Source organism: Gouania willdenowi, chromosome 17, assembly GCF_900634775.1.
Source record: "Gouania willdenowi chromosome 17, fGouWil2.1, whole genome shotgun sequence".
In the NCBI taxonomy this organism is placed as follows: domain Eukaryota; kingdom Metazoa; phylum Chordata; class Actinopteri; order Blenniiformes; family Gobiesocidae; genus Gouania; species Gouania willdenowi.
In genome coordinates this window covers 23,096,303-23,117,441 of record NC_041060.1, presented here as the reverse complement: position 1 = coordinate 23,117,441, position 21,139 = coordinate 23,096,303, and the positions used below count along the sequence as shown (strand labels likewise).

The window sequence follows — 21,139 nt, the reverse complement described above, 5'->3', positions numbered from 1 at the left end:
GCTTTTCTCAAGAGCTTCGGTCTTCTTGGAGAGCTCATTTTCTAGCATCGCAATGGTGCTTTTCAGGTGATGGCAGGTTTGTTCCTTGACACCAAGCTCTGCGGTCAAGCTCTCTATTTTGCATTGGAGTAATGACTCAACATTGTCCTTGACTTCAGTCTTCCTAGAGAGCTCACTTTCTAGCATCGCTATGGTGCTTTTCAGGTGATGGCAGGTTTGTTCCTTGACACCAAGCTCTGCGGTCAAGCTCTCTATTTTGCATTGGAGTAATGACTCAACATTGTCCTTGACTTCAGTCTTCCTAGCGAGCTCATTTTCTAGCTTCGCTATGGTGCTTTTCAGGTGATGGCAGGTTTGTTCCTTGACACCAAGCTCTGCGGTCAAGCTCTCTATTTTGAAATGGAGTAATGATTCAGCACTTTTCTCTGCTTCAGTATTCTTGAAGAGCTTATCCTCTAGCATTACTATGGTGCTTTTCAGGCGATGGCAGGTTTGTTCCTTTACATCGAGCTTTGCAATCAAGCTTTCCACTTTGTAATGCGGTGATGACTCTGCTCTGTTTTTGGCTTCAATCTGACTTTGCAAATTTAGGTGGTTTTCGCGTTCATCATTTTGAGCCACTTTCATTTTGTCTTTCTTTTTCTTTAAATTCAAACCCCTCTTGAAAGGTTTTTTGATTTTGAATTTCAGTGCCCTCATTTTAGATTTCATAAATGCCAACATTTTGTTGCCTGTTCCATTTGCTGACGAGTTATCTTCCCCACTTCTCAAACCATCATTTTGTGAGCTCTTTACAGAAACTTCCTCCTCATCATCCACCTTATCACCCTCCTCCTCATTATTTTCAACAACTTCCATTTTGTCTTGCTGTCTTGTCCAGTCTTTACAGGCTTGCTTATTCAAACCCCCCTGTTCTTCAATACTTCCATCCTCATCATTTTGTGAGCACCTCTTTACAGAAAGTTCCTCCTCCTCATCCACCTTGTCATCCTCCTCCTCATTATTTTGAGTGACTTCCATTTCGTTTTGCTGTCTTGTCCAGTCTTTACAGGCTTGCTTATTCAAACCCACCTGTTCTTCAATACTTCCATCCTCCTCAGAATCCCAAGGCTCATCCTCAGAGTATGTCGCATTTGGTGCAAGTTTCTCCCCCACACCTAAAGCAACATATTTATTATCTTTTTCCTCCAAAACGAGAGCTGCCTTTTGCAGTTTGCCCCTACTTTGCTCTTTACATTCTTCTTTACAAACTGCAAAGTTGTCCTCCACAGAGTTGGCATGTTTGCCCTGAGGCTTCTCTGTCTTTACTTTATTCGTAACTAGTTCCAAGTTGGGGATACATATTTTTGATTTGCCTTTTTGAAATTTTGCGGGGGTTTGAATTTCCTCAATCGATTTGAGTTCAGCTTGCAAAGCCTCTATTTCAGCCATCAAAATTGAATGGGAAGTGTTCATTATCTTACTGTCATTTCCAGAAGTTCCATGTTCATCCTTCCTATCTGTGTCCATCGCAATGTAACAGAGAGGATCTTTAAATCTAACCTGCCTCTTGAAGTCTGAGTTCTTCATTTTGTTTTCCAGAAAAACTAGACCAAGAAAATTTTATCCTAAAAAGTAACTTGTGGCTTTCTTTGCGGTGCTACAGAATACTGAAGTCAGTCCAGGGTGAGAGAGTTCTAAAATGTACTCTTGAAAGGCAGCGTTCTATTTCTTCAAAGAGGGTCATTTGGAATTGAGCAGTTGTCATGGTTACTCCCTTTAGAATATGTGAATGGATATGTGCTGTTTTATTGGTTCTGTGTTTTATTGTTGCTGCACTGACGCTCTCTTTTTAAATGAACTTCCTAATGGGTGAATAAAGTATATTTGATTTGATTGATTTGTAGTTGTGTACAGCTGTTTTTATTATTAGTTCTTAAACAGGAAAACCTGATAAGCACCTCTATAGAAGGACAAATGCTTGGATTTAATAAAAAGGATATTAAATACAACAACCTTAACGTGAACAATGTACAGATACTCTCTGTCGAAAACTACTCTAATTCAATTCAACTTTATTTGTATCAAAATAAAAAATAATCATAATAAGAAAGAAAAACCTTTGCCCTGTGATGGACTGGCGCCCTGTCCAGGGTGTACCCCCGCCCAGCGCCCTATGAGAGCCGGAGATTGGCACCGGCAGACTCCCGCGACCCTGTTAAACGGGAATAAGTGGGTATGAAAATGGATGGATGGATGGAGAAAGAAAAACCTAACAAGATCTAGATGAACAAGCATTTAGCGACAGTGGGAAGAAACAACTCCCTTTTAACAGGAAGAAATCTCAAGCAGAACCAGGTCCAGAGTAGACGTCCCGACCCGGGCTGAGATGTCATGCATTAGAGTCGGGTTAGGGTCGGGTCGGGCTTCAAGATTTTTTTAATTTTTATATCTCTATTACATTAATATTATTTTTTAATAAACACAATAACACTTCTATAATGTTGCGGTATCATTTCTGAAGTGATTTCTGCTAATAACGGGACGGGATATTAACGGCGGGATATCACATTCACTGAATATTATTTGCTGATTTTGCCCACTCCTCACTTGCTGCTTGAGCGCAGGGAAAAAATATGATTGCGTGCTTCAGTCAGGTCTGTGCTGCACGCATGGGCCGCCCAGTCTAGTCTGCAAAATTGTAATGAACTGGGTTCTTTGTTTACATGTGTTCTGAGTGCTGATTGGCTGGGAGGCTTGGGAAAAGGCGGGCGTAAGCGGGGAAAGAGTGAACAATTCTGTTCCCATGGTAGTGTGAGTGTATGATGGTGTAAGACGGTTCTTTGTGTGTTTGATTGTTTATTTTTGGCATGTTACTACTACCTCCATTAAAGCCTGTAAAACTGTGATAACGGCTCGAGTCACGTCATAATAATACCTTTTGAGCAAGGCTGCGGTGTGTGTGCCCCTCCCCGTAGGCGCGCGAGGTACTACGCTACTATTCTACCAGCAGCAATATGTTCAATATAATAATAATTTACGTCGGGTTTGCTTCAGGCTCGGACTTACAATTTAAGTTAATGGGTTGGGCTCGGGTTGGGTCAGGCTGGATTTTTTGGGCCCGATCTAACCTCTAGTTTAGAGATGGCAGCCATCTGCCTCGACTGGTTGGGGTTAGTGGACCTAAGGATGAACATAACAGGATAGAGAGATAGAACATCAGAGTGTCCCAGATTAGTTGAGCCGTGAACCGCACATCAGGAACTGTCATCATCAGCTTCACAACACCTGAAACAGAGAAGAAAGAGAAAGGCATGGAGAAGGCACTGACTGTAGAAAACATGATACAGTATTATCAAGTCAGCCTGCCTTGGCCTTAGGCCTCACTCCCAGTGGCCTAGTCAATACTTACTATAAAAGTAATGAATTTACTCCCGTTTATTGGTAAGCTAACAGCAACTCCAAGGTCTGTAAATGCGACTGTTCACAGACGAAACCAATGTCCGCTCTAGCGGTTAGGTTATGTTGTGATTCAGTTCTGTTTATGCAGACTGTCAATTATAACCAGCTACATCAGCATTTTAATCACTTCTCATTTTTTGAACCAATAAATGTGACCATTTACAGACAAGCCCATGTCCGCTTTAGCGGTTAGGTTATGTTATGATTCAGTCCTGTTTATGCAGACTATAAATCATAACCAGCTACATCAGTATTTGAATCTCTTCCAGTTTATTTGTAATCTAACAGCGAGGACTGTAAATGCACTTGAGCAGTTAATTTAATGCTAATATACGGTATACGCTTCAGCATATAAGTAGGTTTTGAGTTTAGCCTTAAAGGTGGAGAGGTTAGCAGCCTCCCATACTGAGACTGGGAGCTGATTACAAAGGCGAGGGGCCTGGTACCTGAAAGCTCTTCCTCCTGTTCTACTTCTAGACACATTAGGAACTTCCAGAATGCCAGCAAACTTAGAGCTGAGTTATTTGCCCGGACAATAGGGCACTAATAGGTCTCAAAGATATACAAGTGCTTGATCATGCAGAGTTTTTTATGCTAACAGGAGGATTTTAAACTATTCTAGATTTTACAGTAAGCTAATGAAGGGAAGCCAATACTGGAGAAATATACTCTCTTCTGTTTGTTCCAGTTTGTATTCTGGCTGCAGCATTCGGGATTAACTGGAGATTTTTTAGTAAGTTTTTGGGACATTGTGAAAGTAGTGAGTTAAAATAATCTAGCCTAGATGTAACAAATGCATTTCGTTTTTCAGCATCACTCTGAGCCACGATATTCCTGATTTTAGAGATATTACGAAGGTGGAAGAAGGCTGTCCTTGTGATTTGTTTAACGTTAGTGTCGTGGACCAAGTAGCCAAGGAACAGGAAACAGGTTTGCAGTTGAACAATTTGGGTTTTATTTTACCCAAGAAGTAACTTCCACAGCATGGTGCTAGCACAACCCACACAACCCCCAACTAACACACAAATCTAACATAACCAACTCCCAATCCCCCTATGAGTTCAATGACTCGGTCTGGTCTGGTGGGCGTGGGTCTCAGCATAAAAGTCAGCTCCGCCCTCTCCACCATCTTTTGCCAGACCAGGAAGACATTCCACAGGTAACTCAAAAACAAAGAAAATCAGGATTAACAGACAGTGCATTAATTGAAACACAAAGAAACAATGATAACTGTGTAACTTAACTTTCATGTGTGGCCGTGGCCATCACAGTTAGCTTGTTAGCTCCTCTGAGGGAGGAACTTTGGAAAGTTTGGAGGCAGGGCAAGAGAGCAGCGGGGAGGGGGGGAGAGGGATCTGAAAGTTGCGGACTGCACCTTTAAGATAATGAGTTGGTTTGTTTACATTTTGCGTAAAGTCGATTGAATCTAATTGTGAGGACAATAATTTATTTAGACTGTAGTTTTCATCATAAACATGAATGTTAGTCACCTACACTGATAGCTTCATCAGTGCTCAGCACCAGATGAGTGAGAAAGTCAGAGAGTCAGAGTCACAATTTGCCATTCTAACACCAACCTCTTTTATTAAGCTCTTTAGTGACTCTGTTTTAAAAAAATTAAATAACTTATAATAGAAACTTGAATATTTCCGTCTGCTGATTCCCCCCTCTCCCCCCTCCACCTACCACCCAATGACTTCTGGTTTAGATTCAGAATACTTTATTCATCCACGAGAGGTAATTCGGTTAGAAACATGAAAAGACAATCACATACAGTATAACCTGGGAGTACAGGAGTGGAAGTACTGTGGGTCGCTGATTTGGATGTGTTTAGTAACTTTACGATCAAAATAGTACACAACACCTTTGTTGCAATAAATAATTGAGAACAATATTCACTTTATTTTAATCTCATTTATATATCTTATTACACTTTATGTATTTTTCTGTATAAAGCTTAGAGAGTCTCAGTTCTTAGTGTGACAATCCTGTAGGATTGCAAAATCAACCCCGATTGGGTTGTTTAGGTTTTGAACAAATGTGCGAGGTTCTCAAAACAAAAATTAAAGTATGTGCAACATGCCTACGATTGAGTAAATGCAACCAATGTTATTCATAATACAATTAGCAAGGAAAAACTAAAATAAATAAACAAAATTAAGTAGGGGCTTTGCATTGCTTAAATCAGTGAATGCAGTTTTAGGGTGAAAGTTAGTGTTATTTAGTCAATTAATAATAGAGAACAACTGAAGCATGTATGATTAGACACAGATCCATGTGTGTTTGTTGAGTAGTTACTATAGGGTGTATTACACCTGTCAGCATTTAAAAGAATGATGATTCAGTAAGTCACAATTCAATAAAATGTCATTTTACTTGATGAGATTTATGAGTGATTTGATGAATAGTTTCTTGGAACTTAATGATGAGAAAATGCTTAACAGTTTAGAAGTGTTTTAGATGTGTTAGATCCTGGTTTTAACTGACCGGACTCTCAGGTTGAACCCTGAAAAACTCCCCTGTGCAAAGACAAAAAAATAAACAATAGTGTTTTGCTGCGGTTTAAACCTGCACCAAAGGCAAGAAATTGTTCAACTTGACAACCCAGATAAAAAAGCTGAGAGTTCAGTTATGAAAGTACAAATCTTTTCTCACATTTTTTTTTTTTTTTTACTTTTAGACGTCAAAAGATTTAATCCAATTCAACTTTATTTATATAGCACTAATTACAACAATAAGTTACCTCATAGCGCTCATCACAATATATAAAATTTTTAAGCAAAAATTCAACAATTCCACATGAACATGATTTAAAAACATACTTTCTCCTTTAGCTTTTACACTTTATTTGTTCTACTAAATGCAGAGCTTTTTTACACCAGTAGTTTCTATGTTACACCTGCAGTGGTTTTCCCCTGTCCTGGTGCATCTCATGGATCAATTACAAAAATCACAGCAGGATTCATTCAACTGCTGTTCTGACACATACAATGTCAGTCATAAATTAATCTTTACATCTGTCAGAGGCTTCAGGAAGTGTCAGAATAATCTATAACTTTGACTTTCAGCTTGCTGCTGTACCAGATAAGCAAGACGAGATTTTGTTTGTCTTTCCTGCACTGACAACAAGAAAACATCCGATCACCTCCACTCTATGAGGAAAGATGAAGACAACAAACGTAATACGTTGTTAAGACTGACGAAAGAAACACAATAGATGTTTAAAAAAAACATTTGGATGTATTTTTGTGTCAACAATGGAAGACCATGAGGTAAACTGTGTAAAGCTGTGATTCCCTGCTGATCCTGTCTCCCCCTCACTTGTGGCCCTCGGCCCTCTGTCTGCGGATCAGCTCTGAGTACAGCCCGCCTCTGCTCAGCAGCTCCAGGTGAGTCCCCGCCTGTCCAAGCAGACACATGATGCACACAAGGTCACCTAATTAATTCCAGATGATACATCATGAGCTTACATGTGAGGAATGACGCGTTTCCATGACGATAACAAAGATAGTTAGCATTAAAGAGATCCTCCACTGTTTTTACAAATGTGAACTTAGACCTTTGAAATGTACTTATGAAGATTTATGCTTAACAAAACACATTATCATGTACCAAATTCATTTTATGAACTTTTATAAATGGACTACTTTACAACCTATGCTCCACCATCTTCAAATCATGTGATTGATGACATCCCAAGCTCATTTTACCTGTAAACATCCCATGGTTTCCTATTGGAATGAAGCATTCAGCCGGCTTTTTAGATCATTTAGCAGGTTTTTCGCTCAAAATGCCAATTGTTGCTGCTTTTGGTTGCTCTAAATCATCAGGAAATGTTTGAGATGTTGATGTAAATCTCTTTTGTTTACCAAAAGAGAATAAAAACAGTTGTGACCTGAAACAAATTTGTGATCACAGGGGGTGACAGTTTCAACTGTGCGGTTTCATAGTAGACGATGAAGCAGAGAAGAATAGCTCTCCTAACCGACCTTTACTCAAACAAAAGAGGTTTACATCAACATCTTTAACATTTCCTGATTATTTAGAGCAACCAAAAGCAGCACAAATTGTCATTGTACCCAGAAAGCTGCTAAATGAGCTAAAAGGCAGGCTGAATGCTTCACTCCAATAGAAAACAATGGGATGTTTACAGACAAATTCAGCTTGGGACGTCATCAATCACGTGATTTCAAGATGGTGGAACACAGGTTCTAAAACAATAAAGTAGTCCTATTTATAAAAGTCAATAAAACGAATATGGTGCATAATATTGGGATTTGTTAGGCATAGATCTCCTAATAAAAATATTTTAAAGGTTTTAGGCCACACATGTAAAAACAGTGGAGGATCTTTTTAAACAATCGGTGTTTTGTCCAATCACTGACCTCCACGATGCGCCCATTGCTCATGACACAGATGAGATCGGCGCTCTGGATGGTGCTGAGACGGTGTGCGATGATCAACACTGTGCGCCCCCTGGTGGCGCGGTCCAGCGCCTCCTGCACCACATGCTCCGACTCAGCGTCCAGAGCGCTGGTGGCCTCGTCCAGCACCAGGATGCTTGGGTTCTTAATGAGGGCACGAGCGATGGCGACGCGCTGCTTCTGGCCGCCGGACAAAGTCACGCCACGCTCACCTGCAAAAAGATGGAAAGAGAGGAAGTCACATAACACACGGCTCATTAGTGGACAGGAGCAACAAGCACGTACCGACCACGGTGTTGTATCCGTCTGGGAACGCCATTATGAAGCGGTGCGCATTGGCCTGCTTCGCTGCTTCAATGACCTCAGCGTTGGTAGCCTCGGGCTTCCCGAAGCGGATGTTCTCCATGATGGACGAACCAAACAGCACCGGTTCCTGCAGGGACACAAAGTTTAACAGTTTCAGTTAAACCTAGTTTCCCAAAATGGGGTACGGGTACCCCTGGGATATGTGAATTGTCATAGGAGGCATGTGAATAAAAATTTAAAACAGCGTGACAACATTGGAAACTAGAATATAAATAGAGCAGCAGTCAGGAGCCTCCATGCATTGCTACAAATTACACATTGGTCTCTGTAAGTGGTGACAGTAAATCAGCAAAATTATGAAAAAAGTGCAGATATGACAAGCGCTACATTCCTTTTCGCTAGCCAAACGTGCTTGATGCCCTTTGTTTCCACGTACTTTGAAAGTAGATTTTCAGCTTTGGCAAACATGAAAACTAAATACAGAACAAGATTTTGCGTGAAGAACTCTCAAATTCAGCCAAATATTGCAGAGTTCTGTGCAAAACCTCACCTCAGTGGGTTATATTTTACAGTTTCAGGGTGATGAATATGATGCACTACTATGCATATGCTATATGTTCAATCAACAAATGTTTGGGAGATTTTTTTCCATCCATCCATCCATTTTCTTCCGCTTTATCCGGGGCCGGGTCGTTGAGGCAGCTGTAGATTTGTTTTTCCAGAAAAAACATTGTTTCTCAATGAAAATGCCAGTAGGCTAATTACTTAAATAAATGTAATAATTCTGAATACAATCTTTTATTGTGTCCTTACAGATTATTATTATTATCATTATTACTCTTATTATATAGTATTCCTCAATAGGATAGGTTAAATTCAATGGCAAATTTCACTGTAGGGCTATTTTTAAGTGTGCAGGAGTAGGGGGTACATGGCTTAAGGTAAAAGGTCTGAAGGAGTACGGGACTGTGAAAAGTTTGGGAACCACTGCACTAAAACACAGTCTTCTCTTGCAAAATAACCCAAAAAGATTTAGCATTAGCATCTCTTTATGTTTGTGACTCATCAGATATTCACTGATACTCAGCAGGGTTAAGATCAGTCTCTGGACCTGGTTGATGAACCCCAGAACTTGGCCTCGCAGCCAGGACAGATCCAAGGTCCGGATGTCAAGTCCATCAAGCATGATGATGCCAGAGCTCGGGTCATAGAAACGCTCCAGCAGAGACGCCACTGTTGATTTTCCTACAGCGAGAGAAAGTTGATTAACGCATCGTTAATAAAGAAATGCTGTCGTGCCGAAGCTAAACCTCACCTCCCCCCGACTCCCCAACGATTGCCACTGTTTTACCAGGTGGCAGCGTCAGGCTGAACCGGCTCAGGACCTGCTGGCCGGGTCGTGTTGGATAGCTGCGGACACGACAGAGGTCAGAGGTAAAGGGACATAGCATCATGTGATGAAGTGTGTGTGTGAGCTGTGAGTAACCTGAAGGAGATGTTCATGAAGTCCACCCGTCCAGTCAGGGAATGAAACGGGATCCGTCCTCCACCGCTCGGCATCAGCTTCGGCTCCAACGACAGGAACTCAAAGACTCGAGCGCCAGAGCTGATCCCTCGCACCACCTACATACACTCACACACACGCACGCACACACACACACACACACAAGAGGCGCCAATTGTAAAGTTGCGCATGCTAAAATAAACAGCAACTTTTTGCAACATTTAGCAACAGACCACCATTAAAAAAACATTTGTGAATTTTTTGTTACTTTTGACCAGATTTACAGCATTTGTGAAATTTGTGATATTAACTTCTCGTAAAAATATCATGTCAATGTTAAATCTAAATGTTAAATGCTAACTATAAAATCTAAATGCTAAATGTTAAATATGAAATCTAAATGCTGAATCAAAATTTTAAATGTTACATTTAAATCTAAATGTTAAATCTAAATGCTAAATATAAGGCAAGGCAAGGCAAGGCAAATTTATTTATATAGCGCATTTCATACTCAAGGCAACTCAATGTGCTTTACATGATAAAACATTCAATTGTTTAAAATCAATAAGAACATTTAAATCAATAAGAACATTTAAAATCATCAGTAAAATCAATTAAAATCATCAGTAAAATCATCATTACATCAACAACATGACAAAAAATCTCTCTCTCAATCATATGCAGTAGAGAAAAAGTGCCTTTAACTTTGATTTAAAAATGTTCACATTGGATGCTGACTTCAGCTCTGCTGGCAGTTTGTTCCACTTCTTTGCAGCATAACAACTAAAAGCAGCATCACCATGTTTACTGTGAACTCTGGGCTCCACTATCTGATCTGTGTCCATAGATCTGAGAGACCTGCTGGGTTCATACCTGACTAACATGTCACTGATGTATTCTGGACCAAACCCATTCACAGATTTATACACCAGCAGCAGAACTTTAAAGTCTATTCTGAGGCTGACTGGGAGCCAGTGTAAAGACTTTAAAACTGGAGTAATGTGCTCTGACCTCTTTGTTCTGGTTAAGACCCGAGCTGCAGCGTTCTGAACCAGCTGTAGCTGTTTGATGCTCTTTTGGGGGATTCCTGTCAGAAGACCATTACAATAGTCCAGTCTGCTGGAGATAAAAGCATGGACCAGTTTCTCCTGGTCTTTCTGAGCCATTAAACCTTTCACTCTGGAGATGTTCTTTAGGTGGTAGAAGGCTGTTTTTGTGATTGATTTGATCTGACTGCTGAATGTAAGATCTGAGTCAATCAGAACACCAAGGTTTTTGACTTGGTCTTTAGCTTTTAAAGATTGAGACTCAAGATACTTGCTGACAGCAGTCCTCTTTTCCTTGTTACCAAAGACAATTACCTCCGTCTTGTCATGGTTTAGTTGAAGGAAGTTTTCACTCATCCAGCAGTTTACTTTTTCTAAACAGTCACACAACACCTCAATGGGACCATGGTCATCTGGGTTCAGTGATAGATATAGTTGTGTGTCATCTGCATAGCTCTGATAATCAACCTTACAGTTCTGTAAAATTTGTCCTAAAGGAAGCATGTAAAGGTTAAACAGAAGGGGTCCAAGAACAGATCCCTGAGGAACCCCACAGGACATTGGTAATCTGTCAGATTCAAAGTTTCCAATGCTTACAAAATAGCTTCGCTCCTCCAAGTATGACTTAAACCATTGCATTACTTTTCCATTTAGTCCAACCCATGTTTGCAATCTGTGCAACAAAATTGTATGATCTACAGTGTCAAATGCAGCACTTAGATCCAACAGAATGAGAACAGATACTTTTCCTGAATCAGTGTTCAACCTTATGTCATTGATCACTTTGATAAGAGCAGTTTCAGTGCTGTGATGAGAACGAAAACCTGACTGAAATTTATCAAATATTTTGTTGAATGTTAAGAATTGACTCAGTTGGTTGAAGACCACCTTCTCAATGATCTTGGCCATGAATGGAAGGTTCCTGATTGGTCTATAGTTAGCCAGTATAGAGGCATCCAGTGTTCTCTTTTTTAACAGCGGTTTCACAGCAGCTACTTTCAGGGATTTTGGTACGGTGCCTGATTGGAATGAGCAGTTAATTATCTGACACAAATCAGTGACAATTGACTTTACAACAGTTTTAAAGAAGTTTGAGGGTATTGTGTCAAGGCAACACGTTGATGGATTCAGCTGCTGAACAGTCTCCTCTATTGTTTTTGGGTTCACTGTAATAAACTCTAACATTGTAGTTGACTCATCCCTCAGTGGTTGAAGCTGTTCAAGCTTTTTGTGATTTTGCTGGTTTGTTCTGATGTTTGACCTTATTGATTGTATTTTTTCATTGAAATATACAGCAAATTCATTGCATTTTCCAGCTGACAGTAATTCAGGGGCTATCTGATCTGGGGGGGTTGTGAGCTTTTCAATTACAGAAAACAACGTGCGAGAGTTGTTGACATTTTTGGCAATAATTTCAGAAAAGTATTGCTGCCTTGCTTTGAACAAGCCATCATTGAATTTTCGCAGACTTATTTTGTACAGTTCTAGATGAATTTGGAGTTTTGTTGATCTCCATTTACGCTCAGCTCTTCTACAGTCAGATTTCAAATTCTGCATTATCTCAGTCCTCCTCCAAGGTGTTTTCTGTGTGTTTGGTTTTCTCTTAGTTTTGATTGGAGCCACCACATCTATGACATTACAGACGTTTCTATTATACTCATCCAGAAGATCATCAACTGTCTCAGCACTCAATGTTGGTGTCATTGCTATGGCTTCCATAAACTGTGCACTTGTGTTCTCATTTATGTACCTTTTCTTTAAACACACATAACTAGGGGGAACAGATGTTACAGTCTCTAGGTCAAAAAAGACACAGAAATGATCAGATAGAGCTAAGTCTCTTACATCAACAGCAGAGATATCAACACCTTTAGAGATAACCAGAGCCAAAGTGTGACCTTGAGTGTGTGTCGGACCAGTCACATGTTGTGTAAGACCAAAAGTATCCATTAAAGCATACAGTTCTTTGGCAGTATTGTCCATGTTATTGTCTACATGAATATTTAAGTCACCTGTTATTATTAAAAAGTTGTATTCAGTGCATACAACTGACAGCAGTTCAGCAAACTCATCCATGAATTCTCCAGAATATTTTGGGGGCCTATAAACGACTAAAAACAGAACTCTTGAATCACCCTTCAGTAAGAATGACATATATTCAAAGGAGATAAAATCACCAAATGTTATTTCTTTGCACTGAAATATTGATTTAAAAATGGCAGCAACTCCACCACCTTTCCTGCAAGTACGACACTTATTTAAATAAATAAAGTCTTGTGGTGAACTTTCATTGAGAATAGTATTACTGATACCATCATTCAACCATGTTTCATTGAGAAATAAAAAGTCCAAGTGATGTGTCAAAATAAAATCATTAATTATTAGTGACTTGTTAACAAGAGATCTAACATTAAGAAGAGCTAATTTTAAAGACTTTACTGGAGACACTGGTGGACTTTTTGGATGACATGTTATAGGAGTCAAATTTTTATCTCTATAAAGCTTTTTGCTTTTCTTTAATTTCACAATTTTACCTGTGTTACCTGTCACCACAGGAATTAAAGAAGCTGCATTAACTCCATAGGGCCCTGACTTTTTCTGGTTGTTCCTAAAAATAGAGCTATTGCAGTCTGGACCCAGCACACATCAGGCCTGTGTCGCTCTAAGTTGAACACAGCTGGCCTGAGGAGAAGAGTGATCCTGAGCCTGGTATCGTCGAGGAGGGATGGGTGGTGCAGATTGACCATGGTGGGGTAAAGGGTGGGGTGTTAGTCTTGTGCCAGCCAGAACCAGCTCGTTCATCTGGGCAGTTAAATCCAAGAAGGCAGGGGTAGGAGAGAAGCTGGATGAGGTGGAAGTAGGTGAATTTTGGGGTGAAGCAGGTGGGTCCTGAGATGCGGGGGTTGGGTTGACCTCTTCATTTTGGCGATTTTTATTTCTTGCTGGAAGCTCATTGACTCCATGTTCTTTCCTTGTTGTTTTGTTCTCCGATGGTACATGTTGTCCTCTGTCTTTATCAGAACTGATAGCAGTGTGACTGGTGAAGTAAAACAAGTTGGATGTGAAGAGTTTTACTCCAGCCTTGTTTAGACACAGTCCATCTGCTCTAAAAAGATGACGACGTTCCCAAAAAATAGGAAAATTTTCTATAAAATTTAGTGAAAGGGCAGCACAAGCCGAAGACAGAAATTTATTCAAAGAGTAAATCCTTGAGAATTTCAGATCTCCTTTGCGGACTGGAGGTATCGGGCCACTGATGAACACTTTAGGCAGTATACAGCTCACAGTTTTTAGCAGATGGGTGAAATCCTGCTTTAACACCTCAGACTCCTCCTTGGCTAAATCATTTAACCCACAATGAATCACAACATTTTTCAAATGTGGGTAATCTGCAACGATATGCAAGATTTTGTCAGCCAGGTCTGATACTGTGTCATTAGGTAAGCAGATCACTTTCACGTTGCTGCTAAACATCTTCTGAGCATCTTTAACAGAAACGTCTCCCACTATCAGTGTGTGAGGTTGTTGCTTTGGCCTACCATGTCGCTTTTGTTTTCCTGAAGCACTTTCAGTCTTCGCAGTTCCAGAAGGTTGTGTGTTGACCTCATTAGAGCCAGATCCTTGGTCATTCAGCAGTGGGGCGAATCGATTACCCAGTTCTACATGAAACTGGGTTTGTGACTTGGTGATACTCCTGCCTTTAGCAGATGTCCACTTTTGTGCCTGGGCAGACAAGGGAGTTGATGTTGAGGCTGCAGTCTGCGAAGCCAGTGCAGGCCAGTCCGTCTCATTATTGATATCAGGGCGCTTTGCTCGGCCCGTTAGCCTTTGAAGTGGATATGACTTTTTCTTCGGCTTAGCTCCCAGAGTATTCCAGGGAGGACTCGCACCTGTTGGCTTATCAACGGGAACAGGATCCTCCCTAGGCCTGATAGCTTTGTTAGCACGGGCTGGTAGCGAGTTAGCTTTATCCACTCCGCTGTTTTGAAACAGCGGCACAGTCGTATCATTATCATATCCACAGTGTCCATTAACCTCAATGTTTACTTGTATTCCTCGCACTGTAGTCTCCAGTTCAGTAATCTTTTGGAGGAGACTGCTGTATTCTGTTGTGGAAAGAGCCATTCTTCTGCTAGTTAGCTTGCTACTTGTAGCTAGCTAGCTTGCTACTTAGCTTTCCAGTTGAGCCAGCAAATAAAAAAGCAGTAGATGATTACCTCAGAGCCAGAGTCAGATGGTAAATGATAGAGTTTGATGTTGAGGTATCGTATCATTTCTCAGAAGAAAAAGTTCATGTTTAGTAAATAAATTCCTCTGTGAGCTCCGCTCTGCTCTTTTGCTGCTGTCAGCTCAGTATGAAGTCCCAAACATTACCAAACATTATGTATAAACGCTAAATGTAAATGTTAAATCTAAATATCAAAAGTAAAACTAAATATTTAGCTAATATGCAAATTCACCGAAAGTACCAAAGCAAAAGCTCATTGATTGAACAATAGATGGAATAGATTTAGATTTACATTTAATATTTAGCATTTAGATTTAACATTTATATTTAAATGTAACATTTATATTTAAATGTAACATTTAGATTTATTATTTTGCATTTAGATTTAACATTTATGTTTAAATGTAACACATATATTTAACATTGATACTACATTTTTATGAGAAATGTGGTTTGTTGCTAAATGTTGTGAAAAGTTGCTGTTTATGTAGTGCTCCATACCCATGACCTCAGACCTGTGTGTGTGTCTGTGCCGTCTGTTCCTCACCTGTCCAAACAGAATGGAGATGCTGGCCAGAGACCTGCACAGAGAGGAGGTGAGCTCAGACAGGAGTGTGAGCAGCAGTCGGGATATGTTGGTGACGCGTCCATAATGTTTTACCTCTGGACTGTCTGAGAAGCGACCAGGAAGGACATCAGGTCCCCTGGAGACATCTGGTTACTGGAGATTAGTGTGCCGCCGGCAAATATGGTTCCCAGGACGATACCTGAGAGGACAGAGGCAGACTGGGTGAGGTCCACATCCATCCGATCCCTCTCAGTCTGTCCAGGGCACCAGGATGCTGCTTACAGTTCAGGGCAACGTTGGAAAGACCCTGGAAAACGGCGATCCCTGCTCCAAGTCGCTCACTCAGCATGCAGGACTTATTCACCTCCACCGCGTATAAGCTGGGAACGCCACAGAGACCGATCTCACACACACACTTCCATGTCTGTGTGTGTGTGTGTGTGTGTGCATATGTGTGTCCTCACTGCAGCTCTCGATCCTCCATAGCAAATGCCTTGACCGTTCGCACATTGCCGAGGGCCTCATCTGCCACGCCTGTTGCTTTGGCAACCTTCAAAATAAAAGCATGGGCAATGAGAAAGATTACACACAGACTGTCTGATAGCTTATAGGCAAATATAGCATATTAATTGGCATGGTAACATAGCCCCGCCCCTTTACCCTCTGATCCAGTTTAGTTTAATCTTTGACGTGCAAAGCTAACCAAAGCCTGTTGGTGCTACATTAACACACACACACACCTGCTCCTGAGACAATCTGGAGAGTTTTCGGAGGAATGAGCCGATGAGAGCGCCGGAGCCCACCAGGCAGGGCAGCACCACCACTGTCAGCCCCGTCAGCTGGGGAGAGATGATGTACAGCGACACAAAGCATCCGACCGTCTGCGTGATGCTGCGAAGGCCCTGCACAAGCACACCGTATCAGCAGCACACAGAGTCAGAGGCAGAGGGTGGGACAGGAGCTCAGCCTACCTGAGAAACCACCAGTTTGAAGGACGACTTGAACTCCTGAACGTCCGCCGTCAGTCGGTTGACTAGTTGCCCCGTTTTGTTGGCGTCGAAGAAAGCCACATCCTGCCTGATGGGAAATGGTAAGTTACCACAGCAACCACACAGTTACATCCGATCTCAGGTGACGCGCTGAAAACATTTGCGAGCACAAACTTTACACATCAATAGTAAATAGAATTCTGTCCCACCTGACTGTTACCATGGTAATCAACTTTGTTATACCCACTGAGACACATTCCAATTACAGCAAAAGTACCATATTGTCCACACTGACAGCCATGTAACCCTAGCACGGCCAAATATTAGCTTTTAACTTGAATGTTACCATAGTAACCGAATCTGTTACAACAGATAGTAATTCTGTGATGCCTCTTGAAGCTCAATCTAGCCACATCAGCTTAATACCCTCAGGGAAGTACAGTACGCTATGTCAGCCTGTAAAAAGACTCTGCTACCATAGTAACCGATTTAATTGATATAGCAATTAATGTTGTGATTCGTTTTTTTAAAGCACATTCTCACTAGGTTAAAGCTAACCTCTACAACATGCAGACATGTTACCATGGTAACAATCTGGGTACCACAGTATTACCACACCATAGTAACTTCCTGTTACTACAGTCACTAATACCATGATACGTATGTAAACACATCCTCACTAAGAAGGAAGTAGACATTGGCTCCATAGCATCCAGCTATGTTACCGTGGAAACAGTCAGGGGACCACAGTAGGTCAGCCTGTATAAAATGTATGTTACCATAGAAATGTGTGTCTGACTATGTTTGTACCTCAGTAATGAAGCAAAGAGAGTCTTTCTCATGTCTGCAGCCACACGCTCTCCGACCCGAGACAGCAGGATGATATAACCTGTGGTCAGCAGGCCCTGCACCATCAAACAAGTTTATTTCATCACTAACACGCCCACATGAGCTTTCAACCAATCAGCATAGAGCAGCATTCTACATTTCACATCAGTGTGTCACTTCCTTTCTCCTCTCACCTGGATGCCGTACAGTCCCAGTAACTGCAGGGCGGGGCCTCTGATCTCATTGGTGTAATTCCCGACGTTTTCCCGCAGGTAACGCGCCACCACGTTAACCAGATCCCCGAGCATCAGCGGGATCTGGATGTTGAGGACGGCGGCTCCAAAGGCGAGCTGTGGAGAGACGACTCTGCACTGATGTCCTCACAGAAACAAGTTTACTAATGGTCAGTTAAACACTCACCACCACTGCGCCGACGAGAGCCAGCAACTGCGGTCTGATGAACTCCCACAGGAGGAGCCATTTAAACTCCGGCGCTGCGTCTTTGTGGGCGGAGCCAGGAGCTTTCTTATTGTTGTTTACGTCGGCCTCACAGCGAGCGGACACACACAGCAGACGGGCGGAGGCGGTCAGTGCTGCTGCTGGAACCAGGACCAGCCTCAGGATAGGTGGCTTGGCTCTGGTACGGAGTGTGCAGCGGGAGGCGGCTTTATGGGTCAGGGTCCAAATACGACCAACAGCGCCCCCTGGCTGCTGCACTGAGGTGCTGAGCACCGAAAACCTGCAATGAAGACCATAGGATGAAATGTAAGAGCACAGAGAGCCGACATAGACACATGAACCATAGTCAAGTTTGTAACATCACAGTGTCAGTAGGGCTGGGCCATATGGACCAAAATTCATTGTGTCAATTTTTTTTTCTCCTTAAAATAGCGATATACGATATAAATATAAATATTTTAACTCAATAAAGTTTGACCAGAAAGACAAATCTGGGACAAATTTGCTGGTGCAAAATGCCACATAGGCACATTTATTAACAAACTGCACAACATCGGTCACTTTTGGCTTTTTCTCCTATAAGGGACAGTACATGCGAGTGAGTTCCGTATTGTGGCTTGTTTAGGGTTCGGTATTGCACTCAGAAATCCATCTAACTCTACTTTAGTAACTCCTAAAACAAGTATTTCAAATACAAAATAAGTAATAAAATAAAAACATATCGTTAGAGCTCATATTGTAATTTTCTGCATCGCCAAAATGAAAATCTTGATATATCGTGAATCTTAATATATTGCCCAGACCTAGGTATCAGTGTTAAAATTGTGAGACTGTTATGACATAACCCCCCCAACAGTAATTTCACTACTTTTCAAAATAATAAACTAAATGATAAATAACATAAAATAAATAACATTATTTAAATGTATTTGACTGACACTAGAATAAAACTAAAGAAGCTATCTGATGATTAAAATAAATAAAATCAAGTTGGTCAAAAGATGAAGAATTAACTAAAATTTGAATTTTCTGCAAATATTTCTGAATATTTACTTACACTTACTTATAAATGGGAATGTCCAAAATTTAAACAAAAGTACATCAATCTTCTCTCTGAATGACCTTAATTCAGTTGATCATATTTTATTTTGTTAATATTGTTCATGCTTTTTTTAAACTGTCAAAGTAAGGCGTCTTGTTTTTATATAAAAACATAATAATAATAACAACAACAACAATAATAATATGTTGAATTTAAAAATAAAATTAAGAGGTTGTGTTAAATTATAGTAAATAATTGTGTTAAATGTATAGCTTGTATCACTCATCCAGCTAAACTTTGTGTTTTTTACGGTAACCAATAGCAACCAGCAGGCGGAAGTGGATCACCGGAGGAAGGGGGTCACCGGTCGAGCTGTCACACTTCATTAACAGAAACTCACCGTGAGCTGCTGTGTAGAGACGCTGAGGTCAGTGAACGCAGCACCGACAGGCCGCTGAGCCTGCAGCAGTGCAGCGGCAACATTTCCCACCTTTACTCAGTCCCTCACACTCATAACACACGCCCTGATCCGCATTAAGCCCGCACTGATCCACGGACACCGGGGGAATGTCCTCCTGCTGCTTCCTGTCATACTGCTAACCACCGGGACAGCGGACAGGCGCCCCCTGCTGGTCTGGAAGGACACGGACACTGTGCATGTATTATGAATTTATTTCTTTATTCATTTATTTATAAATTTATACGTATTAAATAAATTGTATTAAATATTGATTTACCCACCCTGACAGTTATAGAACTTAAACTTGAAACTAGCATAACAATGTATATGTGTAGTTAGTGGTTTATTTACATAAATCAAGTTTCATACCGAATCTAAACCTGAAATCGGCAACGTCGTATCAATTTAATTTATTTATAATACGTTAAATTCAAATAATGAATAAATAAACAATTTCAGAACCTAGTCTTGAAACTAAAGAAGAGGATTAGGGCCACATGTGAATTTTAAAGTCAGAATTCTGAGATTGAAACTCATAATTCTAAAATTAAAACTCAGAATTCTGAGAATAAACTCAGAATTCTGAGAATAAAGACAGAATTCTGACTTTAAAACTCAGAACTCTGTAATTAAAGTCAGAATTCTGATATCTAAAGTGATTCAGAATAATAAAAAAATAATATTTTAACAATGTTTTCTTCTTCTCTGAGATGGAAAGTGTCTATTGCAAAGATATTTTAAGGCAGGAGAGAACTACAGATAGTAAACACTGTGTTCAGTTACATTGTACTTTGAACCAGATTTTAAAACCACTAGCATAAACAGCTACAGCAATGGTTTATGTTTGAATATTATTATAAATAGAAATGATGACATTCCAAAACGCACAAATTAATGAATAAATACAGATTTACATTGTCATATAGTTTCAGTTTGAGTTCTGTAATTTCTGTTTGTGAATAGATACATAAAAATAAAAGTACATAAATACACATTATGCTTGTTTTTAGATTTAAAAAAAAAGTTTCAGTTTTCAAATTTATATGAAAATGTTTTGGTATAAATAAAATGAACTAACTACTAACTTTTAATTCAGGTGTTTGTTCTTTAAAAAATAAAGACTTTGAAAGTTTGCTCAGTGCTTCTCAAAGTGTGTGGCGCGTCCTCTGGTGGGGGATAGCGGTACGACAGGTGTGGTGCGACAAACAGACATTTTCATGCCAATCTTCCTAAAATCCTTTCCTTATTGACATTAAAGATCATTAACACTAAACTAAACGCCTACACACAAAGGAAGTAATAATGAGAAGCATAAAAATGTAGCAGAAACAAAAAAAGGACATTAAATGATTAGACTGCATTAGATATGGACCGGGAACAAAATGTAATGTGAAACTAAAGTGCAAAAATATTGATTTACGTCGGCATGTACTGTACTCCACATTTTGTGGACCAAAAAATAGCTGAATTAAAAAAAAAAAAAATCCTTTTTTTTCTGAAGTTTTTTTTTTGCCACTGATTGTAAAGAGTGTTTGGTTATTTCCTGCATTTTTGACTGCTGCACTTTTACATTTTTATTTATTTATTTTTTTTATTTTTTTTTTTATGGAAGTGATCAGTTTAATATAGTTTTGATTTATTCAAAGAAAATGTTACTTGCACTATGAAACATTATGTTATTTGTTCCCTGTTAGTTCATTTCATTCTTGCACTGAATTTCCTTTTGTTTTGTTTTCTACTGCACTTTGACATTTGTTCTTTTATACAGGTAATTCGTTTAATTTAGTATTTTTTTATTTAGTATTCCATTTTTAGTAAATGGAACTCCTGCAGTAGTACGGACC

The 21,139-nt window shown here is 40.2% G+C and overlaps 1 protein-coding gene across 1 annotated transcript; it reads right to left on the bottom strand.

Annotated features, from left to right (window-relative positions):
* Positions 1-6,132: 6,132 nt before the first annotated feature.
* On the bottom strand, positions 6,133-19,394 carry abcb8 (ATP-binding cassette, sub-family B (MDR/TAP), member 8). The gene is made up of 16 exons (XM_028472379.1): positions 19,236-19,394; positions 17,755-18,073; positions 17,529-17,684; positions 17,317-17,411; positions 16,489-16,594; positions 16,258-16,419; positions 15,982-16,067; positions 15,800-15,897; positions 15,611-15,716; positions 15,497-15,530; positions 9,658-9,794; positions 9,487-9,581; positions 9,283-9,416; positions 8,151-8,298; positions 7,827-8,077; positions 6,133-6,842 (listed from the first exon to the last, which is right to left on the bottom strand). Exons 1-16 carry the CDS (start codon positions 19,316-19,318, stop codon positions 6,759-6,761), a joined length of 2,094 nt encoding a protein of 697 aa, XP_028328180.1. The 5' UTR covers positions 19,319-19,394; the 3' UTR covers positions 6,133-6,758.
* Between the last annotated feature and the right edge of the window lie 1,745 nt (positions 19,395-21,139).